The 17342-nt window shown below is 42.1% G+C and overlaps 2 protein-coding genes across 5 annotated transcripts; one reads left to right on the plus strand and one right to left on the minus strand.

Annotated features, from left to right (window-relative positions):
* Positions 1 to 288: 288 nt before the first annotated feature.
* Positions 289 to 16561, plus strand: LOC128878049 (long-chain-fatty-acid--CoA ligase 1). Of its 4 annotated transcripts, XR_008457341.1 has the most exons (10): positions 813 to 1322; positions 1946 to 2094; positions 3643 to 3766; positions 6836 to 7172; positions 7390 to 7858; positions 11084 to 11374; positions 13819 to 14040; positions 14305 to 14622; positions 14869 to 15206; positions 16411 to 16561. XR_008457341.1 is itself a non-coding variant. In XM_054125863.1 (9 exons), coding segments are annotated over exons 1-9 (2049 nt in total). In that variant the 5' UTR covers positions 289 to 518; the 3' UTR covers positions 15007 to 15774. The 4 variants fall into 4 exon arrangements, 3 of the variants coding, with proteins under 3 accessions (XP_053981838.1, XP_053981837.1, XP_053981839.1); XM_054125863.1 differs by lacking the exons at positions 813 to 1322; positions 16411 to 16561 and adding an exon at positions 289 to 519 and having other exon boundaries at positions 14869 to 15774; XM_054125862.1 differs by lacking the exon at positions 16411 to 16561 and having other exon boundaries at positions 14869 to 15774.
* Positions 15359 to 17187, minus strand: LOC128878052 (vesicle transport through interaction with t-SNAREs homolog 1A-like). The gene is made up of 4 exons (XM_054125868.1): positions 16956 to 17187; positions 16765 to 16823; positions 16150 to 16497; positions 15359 to 16067 (listed from the first exon to the last, which is right to left on the minus strand). Exons 1-4 carry the CDS (start codon positions 17047 to 17049, stop codon positions 15909 to 15911), a joined length of 660 nt encoding a protein of 219 aa, XP_053981843.1. The 5' UTR covers positions 17050 to 17187; the 3' UTR covers positions 15359 to 15908.
* Positions 17188 to 17342: the final 155 nt, after the last annotated feature.

Here is a 17342-nt window from a genome sequence, read left to right on the forward strand (position 1 = left end):
CCTCTTCCCATCGTCAAAGGGACATCACCATCTTAAAGGTAAACTCTGCATCTCTCTAAAACTATCCAACTCAAAAGTCATCTCCCCGACTGACGCTTATGTTTAAATTACACAGGAATCAAGAAATTTGACAACGCACGCGTCCATAATCCCCAGCAATGGTTCTCGTCGAACGCATGCATACGTCCATAGCAATCGGAGGGTTAAACGACCTTGTTTGTGCACCCCTCGCGCCTGCGTGTGTTCGGCCAGAGTGCGATGCTAGGGGTGACTTGCAAGGGTCGTTGCAGTGGACAGCATCGATTCGTCGGCTGACGTCATAGCACCGCAGACACGCCAACGTAGATCCGCAACGCGTGTCTCCCGGCGAGATTAGTGTCATGCCGTGGCTCTGACCTGAGTTTTCCGCTGGCATCGGGCGGCCACGGATTTTTTTTTTACTCCCTTCGAGTACCCTCCTGGTGAATCCCATCAGTCTGCCACGGGAATCGCGCGACAGAGCGGCGAATTAATTTAACAGTAAGTACGATAGAAACAAGCGCGAACGAGCCACGGTTTCGCGTAGTCCCAATGAAAATTGTCGCAGATTGGTACAATCGTTTGAACGATCGTTTCGTGGTGATATAAGACGCTCGAGGGAAACGTCGTTGATATTAAAAATAGTGACGAGGCCTTGATTCAGTTCTTGAATTAAAGATTACATTAATTCTCTTACGATATTCTTTGCAATCGAGCAAGGAATATAATATAAATTAAACATGTCTATTGTCTTATTGGCAGCAAGTGGTGGGTGACTTTCAACGTGACCCATTGTACCTGCGCACAGGGTTTTGCGTACGTTTCAATCCGATGGAACGTAACGTGAATTCAGTTTTCAAGCAGCTCAGCACACGATTTCCGCTGACACTTCCTCGCGCGTGTTCAAAGCGTGCATTCCTCGGCAATTTTGCTTTCTCGTATTCTTTTCCCTTCTATCGCGCTACAGTGCTTGGTAATAATAATTTGTTCGATGATATAGATTAAAGAATTTTTTTTTTAAATCGAGAACTTTGGAAGAGATTCCTAAAAGTTTCTCTTTTTATGTACAACATACAGTGACCTGTGTCGAAACTGTGAAAGATTAGCGTTCCCGATAACTCGTAAAATTGAAGAAAATTAAATATTTATAATATATAATATTTTGTCGATGGACTGAATTGTAATTTATCTAAAGGCTAAGAATAATTCGAGTGCAATCATTTGGAATTTAGTAAATTGTTTTTGGGAACGATACACGTATAAAACTGGAAGTGCGATCTACACTCGGGGAAACATGTCACAAGGTAACGCAAAGTTAATTTATTGAAACTGATTGGTATACGATATAAAATTTAATAAAACGCCGAATAGTAATTTTCATTCATAATCCTACCCACTTTTTCTCTTTCGTGAGACAGCATTTTTCCCTCGATCAACTATTTTTATCGCGAACGAATTTCCTGAAGGGAACTAGGAAGATGTGACGCGTAACGCTTCATTGCTGTCCGCTTTATTGCTTGGTTGAAAAATGAATAACGTGCGAGAGAAATTCGGGGTTGAGGAGAGCATAGGTTATTTTAAGATTCAGAGAAGAAGAGGCGATATAAAAGATACTCAATGGGAGAGGATACCATCCGACTACTACTATATCCATTCGAATTGATTAGCAAGTCGATAAAGACTTTAAGGAAAGATTAATTTCTTTCAAGAAATGTAAAAGCTTAGGGATAGTTTGATCTACCTTTAACTGAGGAAGACTTAATAGCGAATTGGAATTTTTTAGTGAACATTGCAACGAAGGATGAGAAGCTCCCAACTCGATCCTTTTTGCTGAAGGAATACATTGTCCACTTCTGATTCTTGAAACTGTAACTCCAGTTTGTTGTTGGATGAATCTAAAAACAAATTAACCTTTTCTTAAACAAAGTGTTGCAGTCGCAGTTGGAAGACTATCTGCCTTACCTGGGTGGTGCAGCGGGAGTCCTCGTGGTCACCGGCATTGCAGCTTACCTTGCGTCGAGACCGAAACCGGAAAAACCGCTGTGGCCGCTCGATGCTCAGTCCGTGTTACTTCCGGTGAGCAGACATCCCTCGTGGCGTTAATTACGGCTTAGCGCTTGAAGTGCTTGAACAGGAAATCGACTAATACGTACATTTTCACCGCGTGGTATATATTTGCAGGGGAGAGCGACGCGGGTTTTTAGTCATTTCTTCTTGGCAACATTATTTGTAACGCTTTGTACTTGCACGCTTCTACAACCGACACCACGATTATCTGAAACCGCTTGCTTTTATCGAGTTCCCGTATACCTCGTCCCGGATCATGTTACGCTGCTCGCCGATCGAACTCTGCGACCTCTCAAGAGGAATACCCCCCAGTGGTGGGGCTGGTTTCTGTGCATTAATCGTAGACAAATCTGTGCAGTCACGGAGACATTACTGTATATCGTTACTTCCTAGTCGTAATCGTGTATTTCATCGATCGCATTCAACCCGACTCTGGCGTAAGCACGCAAATCGCGTGCGTTTGCAATCGGACGATGCGCCGCGTCGCAAATAGCGGAATCCGGTCCCGATCGGTAACGCGATGCGTTGACGATCGCTTCCCCGTGGATCACGCGACGTCAAAGCCCCGCTGTTAATCGATTTCTTTTTTTCCGCGTCTGGCGATTATCCAACAAGTTTGGTGTCCGTCGAGGACGACGCTCGCACCACCAGCTCGGACCACTATATTTAAATATAGTCAAAGATCGCTGTAGAGGATGAACGACGAGCTAGTCTTATGTGCGAGCTACTGATAGCAGCCGCTCCTCTCGGTGGAGCAGCAGCAGCATCGGCATCAGTAGCACCTCTGACAAGCGAAGTGTTCCAAAGGCGAACGTCTCGCGACGCGGCGAAGCGAAATTCTCGCGGGCGCGCAGCCCCCGTCACGTTCGTAACGGACAAAGTGCGTCGCTGGCCCCGACCATCCGGTGAAGGGATAAACGAGCAGGCCCCGTAGACGCTCGTACGGGGCTTCCCACTCTGTGCAGCGTTCGCGGACGATCCGAGATATGTCGTCGAGCTGTTTCGCCCCCGAGCCCATTCGACCACCGATCGATCTCACCGATCAATCCGACACGGTCAAGGTGGAGTGTCTCTCCTGCTTCATCCTCGGTACACCGCGATCATTTCCACCTAACGCGTCGCGTGCTTCCCGCGATCACACGCCACGCGTTCCGTCCTACGTTCCGCAATCTCTCGCGATCATCGATCGCTAATTACGCGCCTAACGAACCGGGCGAAACGTTCTGACGAAATCGCTTTTTCGCGAGTTCGGTACGTTCGAAGGTGCGTGTGGGTGGCCAGACTAGTTGCACAAGCGACTTGGCATCGCCGAGGAAACCGTGACACGTCGTGCCAGGGTGTACAGGGAAATGCGGGAAGCGTTTTACATCCCGAGTTCCGAGTTCTCGCTTCCCGCTCCGAGGGACGGTCCCGCGGGACGTACGATCCACGGCTGTTTCACCTATGCGCACCAATCCCGCTCCAAAACGCACTGGCTATACTTAGATTTGCACTTGGCATTCCGTTACGTAAGCAAGAGAATACACCGGATTTTCACGTGTGCAAAACGTTTTGCAGGGCACCGACCTAATCAGAGTGTCGAGGTTTTATAAGGACAGCAAGGAGGGAAAGTTCGTAAGCTACATTCACGAGGACACGAGAACCCTCTATGACGGTTTCCGCAAAGGCGCCAAAGAGTCCAGTAAGTCCCTTCCTCCCCGCTCTCGTTTCTGTACAAGATTGCCGCAGCTAACAACGCCACGGTGAACCCAGCGTGTGTCGCATACGCGTTTTAAATAAACGAGAGGAGACGGGCTGCACGCCGGCCGAGCGTAATGGACCGTTTGGCAAGTGGCTGGCCCGTGGTCCGCGTTCGAATTGACAAACGCGCTTCGCGAGCGCGGCCGACTAATAAGATCGAGGATTTTCGTCGCAATCCCTCGGTTTTTCCCCGCCTCGGGACGGATTTATCGCGAATTCGGCCGATTCGAGAGCCGCCGATGCAACGACGTTCTTAGTTAATTCGACGCGGTTGTTTATTTTTAACCCGCGGAGGAACCCACGCCGCGACACGGGACACCTGTCATCCTCAGGGACGGTGCGTCAGGTCGAAGCGTTGCGAACGATGTTGCTGCGATATTTTTTTTGCTCGTAAAGGATAGTCTTGTTTTTCTGTTTTTTCTTTTATTTGTTTGACATCGAGTGCCTCGGGTGCTGGGACAGGGGCTGTCTTCACGCTGACATTTGCTCGAGGACCTCGCGGAGTACACGCTTTGTTGTATTTAGTACACGTTTCACTATATCGATGAGTTATATATTAGTTTGTCTGGAAAGTCCGTGTCGATTTTTGGTAGGTGATACACGCCTGTTTATATCGGAATGGTTGAAAACAATTAACATGGGTGCATCCCTTAAAAGGTGGAAAGGTTGTGGAACAAAATTGTATTTATATCATTCAATAAATATGTATCAAAATTCAAATGTACCTTTGAATATTTCTTAAAAATTGGCACGAACTTTCTGGACAACCCAATATTTGTACTTCTGTAAATTGTATACATAAGGCTACCAGTGATAACGTTGTTATGTCGGCACTGTACCGTCGTTTTTATTATACTTAGGGAATTAAATTGTGTAGAATAAAACGATACGCTGATTCGGATTTAGTTAGGTTGGGTTAGGTTGATTTGTGATAGGATTAGGTCTGTACTGATATATCAAAAAAGACGGCACACATCCAAAAACCTCGGTTATTATCAACCATGAAGAACCAGACCGTGAAATCCTCGAACATCTCACTCGGAGATACGGTTTATTTACATTTCGAAACGATATTAATCAACGTTTTAATATAGATTCCAATGTCAATTTTAAATTTAATTTTATGAAAACAATTCGGTAACCAACTGAAATTTTTGATTCCTACAACTATATTCCATTAAAAAAAAGAGGTAATGAAATATTTGATTAATCCAAGGTACTATCTCGTATCCACTTCTTTGTATCCGTACGATTTCAAGGAGGTTCTTCAACGATTTTCGCTAATGAAAGCTCGTGACACGTCACGTGGGCTCGTAAACATTTATCCCGTACGAGCATCTTCAACGGCTCGCGAATCGATATATTTACCACGTTTCGCATCGAAAGATTTACGTCCCGTTGAAAACAAATGTTTCGCAATGGTCTCGTGTATCTCGGTTAACCGCATCACATTTCTGCACCTACGTCTAAAAAAAGCAAACAGTGGAAAGTACGACGACGGTCTTAACACGTGCTCCCAATTGAGACGCGTTTGTCAAAACGTCAATCTTCCCTGACGGGAAAGGGTACGTCTACATCTACGCGTTCGATCTTCTAAAATTAATCGGTTACTTACGATACCTTGAAGTGTTCCAATTTATGAAAGCGTATCAAGGAAATATTCTATGAAGAAGTATTTTCGATGAATTAAATACTATCAAAGCGATGCGTGACATTCTGGGTCCATTTTGTCTGAAGCGATGATAACATTGAAACAACAAACACGTGCTAATAAACGTACCAGATTTCGAAAGTTTATGTCAAACAGTTCGACTCCAAAAAAAAATCACGAACTCCCTCAACTCGATATGTTTATCCATCGCAACTAACATATCTAAGTAGCCTGCGGGTGTTTATGCAAATTCATAGTTGTGCAGATTTCGATACAGAATTCAGATTCAAGCGAAAGCATGTCTTAAGAGTGTAACGCGTATTTTGTTATTAATATTTTATATATTTTTGCATTTATACGTTTTCCAATATTTACGATGAACATGCAAACATCCACAGTGTAAATATAAGCAACGGTTTCAGATAGTACTTTCAAAATACACCACTTATTACACAACCTAAAGAATCACACTGTGCATACAGTACGCTTAACTCTATCGATCCTACCGAGACATACACGTCTCGGTGAATATTTCTGATTGCCTTTGAACAAATTACAAATGAGACATAAAGGAACATACGTGAACAAAAATGAAAAATAATTCGCGCTGGAGCAAATTCTCTCTCCTTATTCAACTACAGAATTGTACCTTTGCACTCGAGGCCTTTTTATCTGGTATCTAACAATAACTCGAGATTCTTTTTTATCATTCTATTGCCATGAATCCTAAGCTTAGATCGACATAGAAGATGAGGTCGCCTTTATCTCGCCGACGATCATTTTATTGGCACTTCGAGTTGCAAAGAAATAAATTATTATTCCTGGTAGATTTGCTGCGTGAAACCTAATGGTGACCGAAAGACGCCTCTCGAGCGCAAAGGGTTACTATAATTAATTTTTAAAAGAGAAACAGAAAAAGGTGGGGTTGAAAGGGTTAAGACTCAATCAGCACCTCGTAGAAGCATAAATCCTCTTTGAACGCGACTAATCGCGTCGTGTTCCCCGTTCGATGGACGATCGATCATCCTTCCGTAAGAAGACGTAACCGTCAACCGGTGAGCTTTTAATCGTTTAATCATCGCGCTCCGTCGCTGCCATAAATATCGTTCGTCGTCCAAGCAACCGACCGCGTCGTTCTCCCTCGATTCCTCCATCTCGGTGTTCTCTGTGCGAAATTTCGTCGCGGTCACGCGTCTCTACCGTTATCCCGTGGCATCCTCTAAGCTCAAGTTGGCAGATCGTGCGTACGCCGGCAATTAACATTCCTTTATACACGGGACGACGCGGCCTTCGGCCGTGGCGCGCTTCCTACTCGTGAAACGGCCACGAAATCATTGGCTCCTCTTCTTGACAACGCAGACAATGGCCCTTGTCTCGGTTGGCGCGACGGACCCACCAAACCGTACCAATGGCTCCATTACAACGAGACCCTGCTCAGGGCGAAGAATTTCGGGTCCGGGTTGGTCTCGCTTGGTCTGCAACCGGGATCCCACACGTTGATAGGTCTCTACAGCCAGAACTGTCCGGAGTGGATCCTCACGGAGCAGGCGTGCTACACGTACTCCCTCGTCGTCGTGCCCCTCTACGACACCCTGGGCCCCGATGCCTGCGCCTTCATCATCAACCAGGCTGAGATCAACCTGGTGGTCTGCGAGAACGACAAGAAGTGCAATTTGCTACTCGACAAGGCACCGAGGTACGTGACGTTTCGTTCAGAGCGAATTCATCCAACTAGACAACGCGACGAACCATCGACTGATGGCCAAAACCCTAGACTTCGAATAAATCTGAAGTTTGCCGATGTGTTTCTCTCATTTCATTCTTTGGAAAATGTTCAACGGATCTTCAGATTTATTCGAAGTCTAGTGTTTTGCCCATCACTGCGACTAACCCAGCCCCCATTTCCCTCGTAGATGCCTGAGGAAGCTGGTGGTGATAAAGGAAACGCGACCAGCGACCATCCAGAGGGCGAAGAACCGAGGCGTCGAGGTGATGAGGTTCGAGGACGTCGAGCGTCTCGGCGCGCAAAAGAACCACCCCGAGGTGCCGCCGAACGTGACCGACCTCTGCACGATATGCTACACTTCCGGTACCACCGGGAACCCGAAGGGCGTAATGCTGACCCACCAGAACGTGATGGCGGGCGTCTGCGCGGTTCTGTTGCAGCTGGGCGAGCACAAGCCCTCGTACAAGGACACGATGATCAGCTTCTTGCCTCTGGCACACATGTTGGAACGGTGCTGCGAGAACGGCATGTACATGGTGGGCGGGTCCGTGGGCTTTTACAGCGGTGACATCAAAACGTTGCCCGAGGATATGAAAGCCTTGAGGCCTACCGTCATGCCAGCGGTACCGAGGCTCTTGAATCGAATGTACGACAAGGTGAGCGCTGCTTGCGACATCCCCGAGTTTCCCAACGTTCCCGACCACCGTGGTTGCTATTCACTGTTTACCGACACTGCGGATGTTTGCGCGTCGGGGAAACGATGGGGCAGGCGGAGGTCGAAGCGAGATTTCAAGCTGGATTCAATGGTGTAAACAACAAAATGTTTGAACGATTCTTTTACATTTTTGAAAAAAAAAAAAGAATCATAAAAATTGTTTCTCTCGATTCGATGAGAAACGCTTAAACTGGACAAATTCGATGCCCATCTTCCTCGATAGTTAAAGTCAGCTTCGTTTCCGCTTGTAGAATGAGACCCGTTTCCAAATGCATACAAGGGAAGGCTCAGAAGTGATACTCACCGATTGTAATGAAATTTGGTAGAGTGATAGATCCATATCTAGAATAAGCGTAATTGTAATATTAGCCGCAGATGGCCAGCCATTTTTGAGAAAAGTTAGTTTAAATATTTCTGTTGTTAACGCAATTTCAAGTGGTATAGGTCAGCTGCATAGTGGCTAGCATGGGCTTTTACTACATATTTAAACTAACTTTTCTTAAAAATGGCTGGCCATCTATTTATTCTATGTAGATATATCTATGTAGATATATGTAGATCTATCACTCTACCAAATTTCATTGCAATCGGTGAGTATCACTTCTGAGCCTTCAACCTACTCAACTGAAAGCTTCACCAATGAATCTCCTCTCTGCACTGCTGTACTGGCGTGCAGAGAAGAGATTCGTTGGTGAAATGGTTCGAGCGAGGTACGAGATTTTTTTAGTTTCACACGGCGAATCGATTCGAAGTCGAATGAAAATGGACTACGCGATCCTGTATCACGTCAAAGTACAGAGTACTCGGAGGTATGATTTTTTCCTCGCGAAGAATCGACGCTCTTAGACGTTAAACGACCACCTAACCCGGTCTTCACCTTTCCAACAACGATAATATTTTCGAATTAATGAACTCGAGGCATGAACCGTGACAAAAAGTGCGACGTAAGGCGAGGCGTTAAGGCTCGTAGGAATTAATAGACGTGACTCAAATCGTAACACTTTTTCGTCATACTTTTTGCCAATAAAACACTTTCGTGTTAAAAAAAGCATTCAGAAGCATGTTTAGGAAATGATTTTTTCCCTGCCGTTTGGGATACGACGTGGCTCGCGCTCAAGTTATATTCTTAGCGATCAAAGTTAGGAGAATCCGAAGGCGTGGAGATATTTTCGAATGCTCACGCGCAAGGACGATGGTGCTGAATGAGCTATAGACGACGGAGATCTCCACGGTGCTCTTGGAATTCGGGATGCGTTATCGCCAATTAAGCGTCGAATGAATCAACAAAGTAGAAGGATTATTTCTACGACCGACGCCGACGGATGCATGGAAGTGCGAGGTAGCGCGCGCGTTCATTAACGCCGAGGCTATTTATTTGGAACTGTGTAATTGATCGAGAACAGAATTTCTCGGAGGTTGTATAACGGTTAACAAATTTCGACGGCACCGTTTGTCAGTGGTAATTGGACGAATCTCTCGCGTCGGATCCCTGAGCTTGACTGACAGTTGCATTAGCAGATTTCTAGACGTGTAAACGTGCGTCTCGCACAACTTCTGCCGTTCCACTGACGTCGTTTATATAGGAAAGTGTTGCCACGTTGTTTTCGCAAAAAGTAATGAATTACTCCACTTTACTCGTGCCACGATTAAATGGCCCAGACGAGGTTGATCGTTTAGTGAGCCAGAAATCTTTTTGGAGTGGCTCTTTAACACTTTCTTTAAATTTATAGCGTTGATATTCTGAATCCGACTTAGTTGGAACTTTCTTCTAAGCAGTCCTGACGCACGTGAATTTTCTCTTCGTGACACGAAATTATTAGTCTGTGCACATATTTTTTGTTTTTAATTTATTTTAAATCTCAATGGAGATTTATAAAAAACGAGTACAAGGTGTAAGAAAGGACATAATTAACTTGTTACAACGATATGTACATTAAACTATTGCTACTTATGAGTAATCTTAAACTTCTGTGCACATATTTCGTATGCATAATTGAAACACGTGTCAGATTATTTATTAAGCTCGGCAATTGAGGTCGGATGCGATTCTACCGTGGCCACTTGGTTCTCCGATAAATCGATTCAAGCGGGTTCCTAGTCGTTCCAGGGATAATCGATGGAAGCCTCGATTCTTTGTCGTAAAATCTCTTGTACCGCAAAAGCATCACATCGCCGCGTATCGTGGTCTCATTGAGGTGTCAACAGTGCCCAATCGCCAGTGTGGCAAATGCAGATCGAGAACGTAACAGCCAACACGACGAAACAGGTGGCGAACTCGTTTCCATCGCGCCCGTGAAATCTCGAATGAATGGAATTCGCGTATTGTGCGTGCGTATACGTAGCAATTCTACGCGTCGAATTCGTCACGCGACACACGTGTACTTGCGCCCGTCGCAAGATCGAGGGTCCAACGACGGGCTACCTTGCGAAATAAGAGTTTCGTTTATATTTATTTTACGTGTATCGATTAATGTTTAACTCGTAGATGTAAAATTTAGTAGTAACTTCGCAAAAATATAATTATTGAATTCTTTCCAAGTACAATATAAAAGAAAATTTCAAGTTGCCTTTCAGGCTTATCTTAGTTTCTGTTATTTATAATTGTATTATTATTCTGAATTTAAAATTTACGCGTCGCTTTCATCGAGCCAAACGAAAACCCATCGAGTACCCCTATCGAACCACACGTGGCGCGTATGATCATCCACGACTCACTCGACGCGTCGCGTAAGTAAATGTACTTCGAGAGAATTCATTTGACGGAACGCGAGGCTTCAAACGGTGCAGAAATAAGTCGAATAGAAATAGACTTCAAACAAACTACGAGAGCCCGCGTGAAATCGAATTATCCCCGCGGCAAACGAGCTCGCCGAAAGGGAGAAGCTAGCGACCGAAGGTGATCGTTCAAATTTCAAAACTGTCGCCGTCGACACCGACCATTGGCGTGTGCTCGCTTTGGCAACCATCGTTCCCAGATGTGCTCGCGATGGAAGTGTGCTCGAGATTACAAATCCCTCGACCGATGAATCGATCGTTCGAAACGAGTCGATGCTTTGCAACCCCGCCGATTGCCAACGTCCCTTGCAGCCAGCTTTCGAGCCTACTCGACACGATGGCCGCGTTAAATATAGAATCGATACCGAACGCTACCAATCGATGTTTTCAGGTCCAATCCGAACTGCAGAGCTCGTGCCTGAAGAAGCTGGTGTTCAGCATGGGGATGCGTGCGAAAGAGGCGGAGATCAAGAAGGGTATCCTCAGGAATAACAGCGTGTGGGACAAGCTGGCCTTCGGGAAGATCAAGGAGGCGACTGGCGGGAGGCTGAGACTGATGGTCGTAGGATCTGCGCCTCTCGCGGGGAACGTCCTCACCTTCGCCAGGTGTGCCCTTGGATGCCTGATCGTCGAAGGGTACGGGCAAACGGAGTGCTGCGCACCGGTCACTCTCACGATTCAGGTTGGTGGTATCCACTGGATATACTATCTCGACGTTTTTAAGTTCTTCAGAATCCTTTTGAGGGGTTAAACGCTCCTGGACATTCTCGAGAGAGATTCTCAGAGTTTGGTTGAACTATTCGTTTCTTTTAAAATTCGTTTACGTTGGGTGAAAGTACACTTGTTCCATACTTTCGTATCATAATAGCCCATGCCTTGAAAAACTGGGCGGACCGGCCCGGGATTCGAACCCGGGCTTCTCAGCGTGGTAGTTGGGTCCTTTTTTTTTTAAAATATATATTTATAAAATATATATTTCTTAACAATTTTGTATAAAGTATATTTACATTTATAAATATTAGGTGGACTGGAAAGTAATGTTAGCTCATCGATTTTTCACATTAATGTACAACATACATGCACTTATGCAAAACGAACAATATTATTATATTCATTCTGAAATATACGTCATGTATATTTTTTTTTTTTAATATTTTGTCACATTAATGTACAACATAAATGCAGTATTTGATTGAAACAAAAATTGTGATATGCAAGAATATAATCATTTTCATTAACGAAATAATATTATTTAATTTAATTATTAAACTACATTTAGCCCATTCCGTGTACTGCGTGCATCAAGCTTTTGGAACAAGCTTTCTTAGTATCTGTTTACAGGAAATGCGACGTTCGTTATCCATAAATTTTTGTCTATGTCGTTATTAAATTCCTAGAATATTACTTTTAAACAGTAATAGCACATATTTTCCATCCGATTGACATTATTTACACGACTACATAGGAAACCGAAGATATTAAGCCTTCGTCGATTAGACAGTAAACATAGTTGAATTTATTGTTGACGGTTGTTTACAACGATTCGTAACACGAGCACTAAAAATTCCGACGAGTTTATTATCCGGGCATCAAAGACCGTCAGTTTCGGTGCTCGTAATTTATTTCGAGTTCGTCCTAAAAAAAGGTGGGGCTCCCCTAACCCAGACCTCGGAAAACTGTTTGCGAAATGCTGATTCCCGGCTGATTCCATTTGAAGCCTTCGAAAAATCTACAAAATTTAAATCGAACGAAATAACCGGAAGACTGTTACGAAAAACGGGAAATGCTCTTTAAAAACCGCGCGCGACGTTTCGCTGAAATATTTTATTCCGTCTGACCGAATTCAAATTCGAAAAAAATGGAACCGAGGTTACGACACAACTCGATACGTTGAATGGAATTCAAAGAGGGAAACAAGTGTAGCTCATATTAACAGACGTTTCAGCTCGAGGCAAATACATATATCCCGTGTCTCGGCGGAGCTGGCGGTCAATAAACGTGCCGCAAATAAATTGCTCGTGCAGCCACTGTGCCGAAGTCACGAGATATATGCGATCTTTGACGAGTTAGAAAAATAGCCAGGGCCAGGATTGAGAAATAAATCAACTCGCGGGTATTAACGAATTTAAGTATCTGTCCGTTCCTACGCGTATCAGGGGATTTCTGGTAATCGTAAACTGTGCAAACAAACATTCACGGCTCGTAGGTAACTGGCAGAAAGCGATATCACGCCGATTCTCAACGTTTCGGAAATTTATTACGCGTTAAATTCGAATAGCACGATGACACGATACGAATTCTTTTTAACCCAGTGTTTTTATTTCTCTTTAATATAACTACTTTCGATTTAGAGAAATTAAAATTACAGTGCTTTCGTTTATCTCGTACACCATTAAAATATCCCGTTCAAATATTATTACACGAATTAATATTAAAATAGAGACCGATACTAATAACGAAACGAAAACAAAGAAGAATGAATCGTTTAGATAACGTTTAACAAAGTCATCCGATCTGACTTCAATCGAGGGATGACTAACGATCAAGTGACACGCATGGTCACTATTTTTATCGCGTTTACTGGTATCGATTTACCTAGACGACATGAGTTATTTATTTATAGGCGAGCGTAGATATTTACGCTGACTAATCGAACAAACGATTTTTGCAACCACGCGCCAAAGCACGTGGCTAGTCACGTCAATTGTACAATCAGACGTATGTATTGAAACGTATGTGCAACTTCTATAAAATATTGCATCGCTCGAGCGTAGTCGCCAATTGTTAAAATGATTTATTTAACTGGAACGTTGCACGTCATCGGAAATCTCTACAGACACGATACGTTCCAATCGGTTCGATTCGATGGAAAATTTTGAAAACATTACATTCATATTGCATTTCGACATTTTACTGACTGGTAGCGATTAGGCTTATAATTAAATTCGATAATATTTTTGTTTTATTTCGACAACATTTGTGTCGTTCAATCTTTATATTACCCTTGAATCGTAATGACGAGAGCTTTAAATGTTATCTCAATAATAGATAAAAAAAAGTTACTTAAGTTAAAGTTAATATAGATAAAAAAGTTAAAATCGATTAACGATCTTTTCCCGATCGCAGGGTGATCATGTACCGGAACACGTGGGACCACCTGTCGCTTGCTGCTGCATTAAATTAGTAGACGTCCCGGAAATGGAATACTACGCCAAGAAGAGCAAAGGTGAAGTGTGCGTAAAAGGTACTAACGTGTTCGTGGGATATTTTAAGGATCCTGAAAAAACTGCTCAAGTTATCGATGAATTTGGGTGGCACCATACAGGGGACATCGGCATGTGGTTGCCTGTAAGACACGAAAATATTATTAACACATTTCCACAATCGATTTACCATATTTTTTTTTTTTTATAGCTGTTTTAGAATTTTCCACCGTTTCGAATTTTTATTCAGCATTTGTTCCTTCCTTTCGATGTCCTTGTAATAAAAAGAAAAGTATTATGATTTATCTCCTTCATTTTCTATCGGATGCAAATACATAGTTGGAATTAATTTTGGAATAAAGTTAGATGATTATATCGTTAATCGTTTATACCAATTTACTTCTTGCAGAACGGAACGCTCAAAATAATCGATCGAAAGAAACACATCTTCAAATTGTCGCAAGGCGAATACATAGTTCCAGAGAAGATCGAAAATATTTATTTACGCAGTCAATATGTACATCAAGTATTTGTCCATGGAGAGTCCCTAAAGTCTTGCGTCGTAGGAATAGTAATACCAGACGTGGATGTTGTGAAATGTTGGGCGGTGGAGAATGGTATACCAGGTACACTAAGCGTGTTATGCAACAATCCGCAAGTTAAACAGTTGATCCTGGATGATATGCTCGCATGGGGAAAGGAAGCTGGTCTCAAATCCTTTGAACAGGTAAACAAAATTATATTTGAAGCCATTTAACGAGTCATTGATAGCTTCATTTAAGAAGTAAAGTTTCCTCTGTAAGTACAAAAAAGAAATCTTTATTAATTTCAATGAATTATAGCACTTCTAGATAGCTCACGGTAGAACTAAAAATTTAATAACAATTTAACAGAAAAATGTCAAAATAAATGATTAATTAATTTTGTTTTGAAAAGAAATTATAAACAATGATTTTATTTCTGTTAACATTAGGTCAAAGATATTTATTTACACCCGGATCCGTTCTCTGTACAAAATGGCCTCCTCACGCCGACATTGAAAACGAAACGGCCTCAGTTGAAAGAGTACTTCAAACCACAGATCGAAGATCTTTACCGACATTTGGACTGACCAGACTGAACATTCACTTCGAATTGTTTTCATTAGCATTGGGAGCAGCAAAGACAAGAAGGACCGAAAATGCCTTTGTGTTGCATTCACAGAAATCACTTCCGTCATCGAATATATTCGTTATTCCGCGATACTTTATTATATCATTTTCACAGTTACATAGCGACGCAAAAACGAAAAGCACCGTTTAGGCTATTAAGGTAATTGACAATATTATAAGTAATAAAAATGAGTTATTATTAGGCGCGTCTGATTTTCTCTTGACTATGATAATCCTTCGATACTCTTTGCGTGTAATTACAGTCTTCTCCGTCCCCCAATCCTTATATTTTGATACGGATTACTACCTAACTATAAATGCATAGTTTTATTAATAACAATAATTAGTCGGATAACCGTACATACGTATTATCAAATGCGATCGAACACGTGCGGGAGATGCAAAACAATAAATTGCGTAATGAACAACTCGTAGCGAAGTTGATTAGAAATATCGTTAAACTTTTTAATAGATGCTTGTTAGCAGCGTTTGCTGATATAATAGGACAGGTCAAATTTTTTTTTTTTATTACTAATAACACATTATATTTTCGTCTGTTCGACGACCGATATATGAAATTTAAGCATTTCTTAATGCGTCATACGAAATCGGTAGAAATTTAATATGAAACAGAGTATATAAAAATTAGAAGTATAGACTGTTTAAATTATAGTAATATACAATGATCCAAACAAGTAAAAAGAACAATAAAAGGATATGTTACGACATCTCTTCAATTTATAATTTAATAATATTACCTAACAGACATTGCATTTAAGAGAATAATAACATCTAAAACTCACTGATAATAAATATGGACTTCAAGTCGTATCTCGAGCAATAAAACAATCTACTCGCATATTTAGCTTTTAGATTTAAAGCTATAGTACACGACCACGCAAGCAACAATTATAAGCGTTAACGCTACTCCAGCTAAAATAATTCTTTGCTGAACGTTTCTTAGTATCATTCCTGATAGTAACCGTGAACCGCGTCCTAGCTCCGCATCTGTCTCTCGTAACTAAAACAATAAATAAATTATTAAACCTAATAAAATCCTTTTAATAAAATTAAATATTGCTATGTTGAAATTAACATCTTACCCTTCCTCTGCCTCTTTGGATCGTTTCTCTTTGCTCGTGCAGGTCTTTCAATACCTGAGCACCAATTTCTTCTGTTTCCAATACCATTCGATAACCATTTTGTAATGTTCTTCCAGAGCGATCTATTCGCTCAGAAGTATCCAATAATCTTTTCTTTTGATCCTCTGTGATATTGTTTTCCCAAGAATCTTCTCTGCTTATTTCGATACTATCGTCTCTTGGCTTCTTCGCTAATTGGAATTCTTGTGTCAATCGTTTCAGTTCTGCTCTGTGACTTTCTACACGACCACGTAATCGATCGCGAGCTGCACCAGTCACCCCACGAACTTCCAATTCCATCTGCTCGAGCTACAAATTGAATGTTTACAATTAAATATCAAAGTGTAAAAAATTGTATGTTACTAACCAAACTCATTGAAAATAGATATTAAAACATAAATGATTCATGATTATTGTATTTGTGTTTATAAGTATTCATGACAAAGCAAAAATTAACAGTGAATCATTTCTAACCCCTAACTATGACACATGAATTTTTCAGTTTCTACACACTCGAAACATTTATTTAAAAAAAGTAACATTAATTTTGAAGGGTAAACCGATATTTTCTCTTACCAGTTCTTGAGCTTCTTCGATCTGTCTGTCCACATCTTGAATGAACGCTCTTTTCTCATCTGCAAATTACGTCACGTGTATCGATTAATGTTGTTTAATAATGCCAGGATACAGACAACGTTCACATGAAAAATAACAATCAATGCCTTGCGAAGGGACTGTTATGATGATTTCATTTTTCTCATACTTACTGCCGCTTTGGGTTCTTATTCTACCAATTTTTGCAGTAACGTCAGCTGTCAAAACGGCGTATTGTTGCTCATAGTTGTCAATGAGCGACGCCATCTTAAACGTATTTCCATTGACAATAAGCAAATGGGGAGTAAACTAAACATTTAACACTGGATACGTATAGTAAGTTGTAACAGTACGTTCTGAAATCAGCTGAGAAGCTGAGAACAATTTGTCTGCGTTCCACCCTCTGGACTATACAGGGTGTCCCAAAAATGTTGTAACACCTTGAAAGGGGTGATTCAGGAGGTGATTTGAAACAACTTTTTCCTTAGCGAAAATGTTGTCCAAGGCTTCGTTGAGGAGACATTAACGGAAAACACTGACCAATCAAAGCGCGCTCATAC

The sequence above is a fragment of the Hylaeus volcanicus genome, chromosome 6 (genome assembly GCF_026283585.1).
Source record: "Hylaeus volcanicus isolate JK05 chromosome 6, UHH_iyHylVolc1.0_haploid, whole genome shotgun sequence".
Classification (NCBI taxonomy): Eukaryota; Metazoa; Arthropoda; class Insecta; order Hymenoptera; family Colletidae; genus Hylaeus; species Hylaeus volcanicus.

Excerpts from the sequence above, each read along its gene's own strand:
- LOC128878049 (XM_054125862.1), top strand. Across the intron at positions 2,095-3,642 it reads CTCAGTCCGTGTTACTTCCG|GGCACCGACCTAATCAGAGT; the intron begins GTGAGCAGACAT and ends AACGTTTTGCAG. Across the intron at positions 7,173-7,389 it reads CTACTCGACAAGGCACCGAG|ATGCCTGAGGAAGCTGGTGG; the intron begins GTACGTGACGTT and ends TTTCCCTCGTAG.
- LOC128878052 (XM_054125868.1), bottom strand. The coding sequence starts at position 17,049 with ATGGCGTCGCTCATTGACAACTATGAGCAACAATACGCCGTTTTGACA. Across the intron at positions 16,824-16,955 it reads AATAAGAACCCAAAGCGGCA|ATGAGAAAAGAGCGTTCATT; the intron begins GTAAGTATGAGA and ends CGTAATTTGCAG. Across the intron at positions 16,068-16,149 it reads TCCAAAGAGGCAGAGGAAGG|TTACGAGAGACAGATGCGGA; the intron begins GTAAGATGTTAA and ends TTATTGTTTTAG.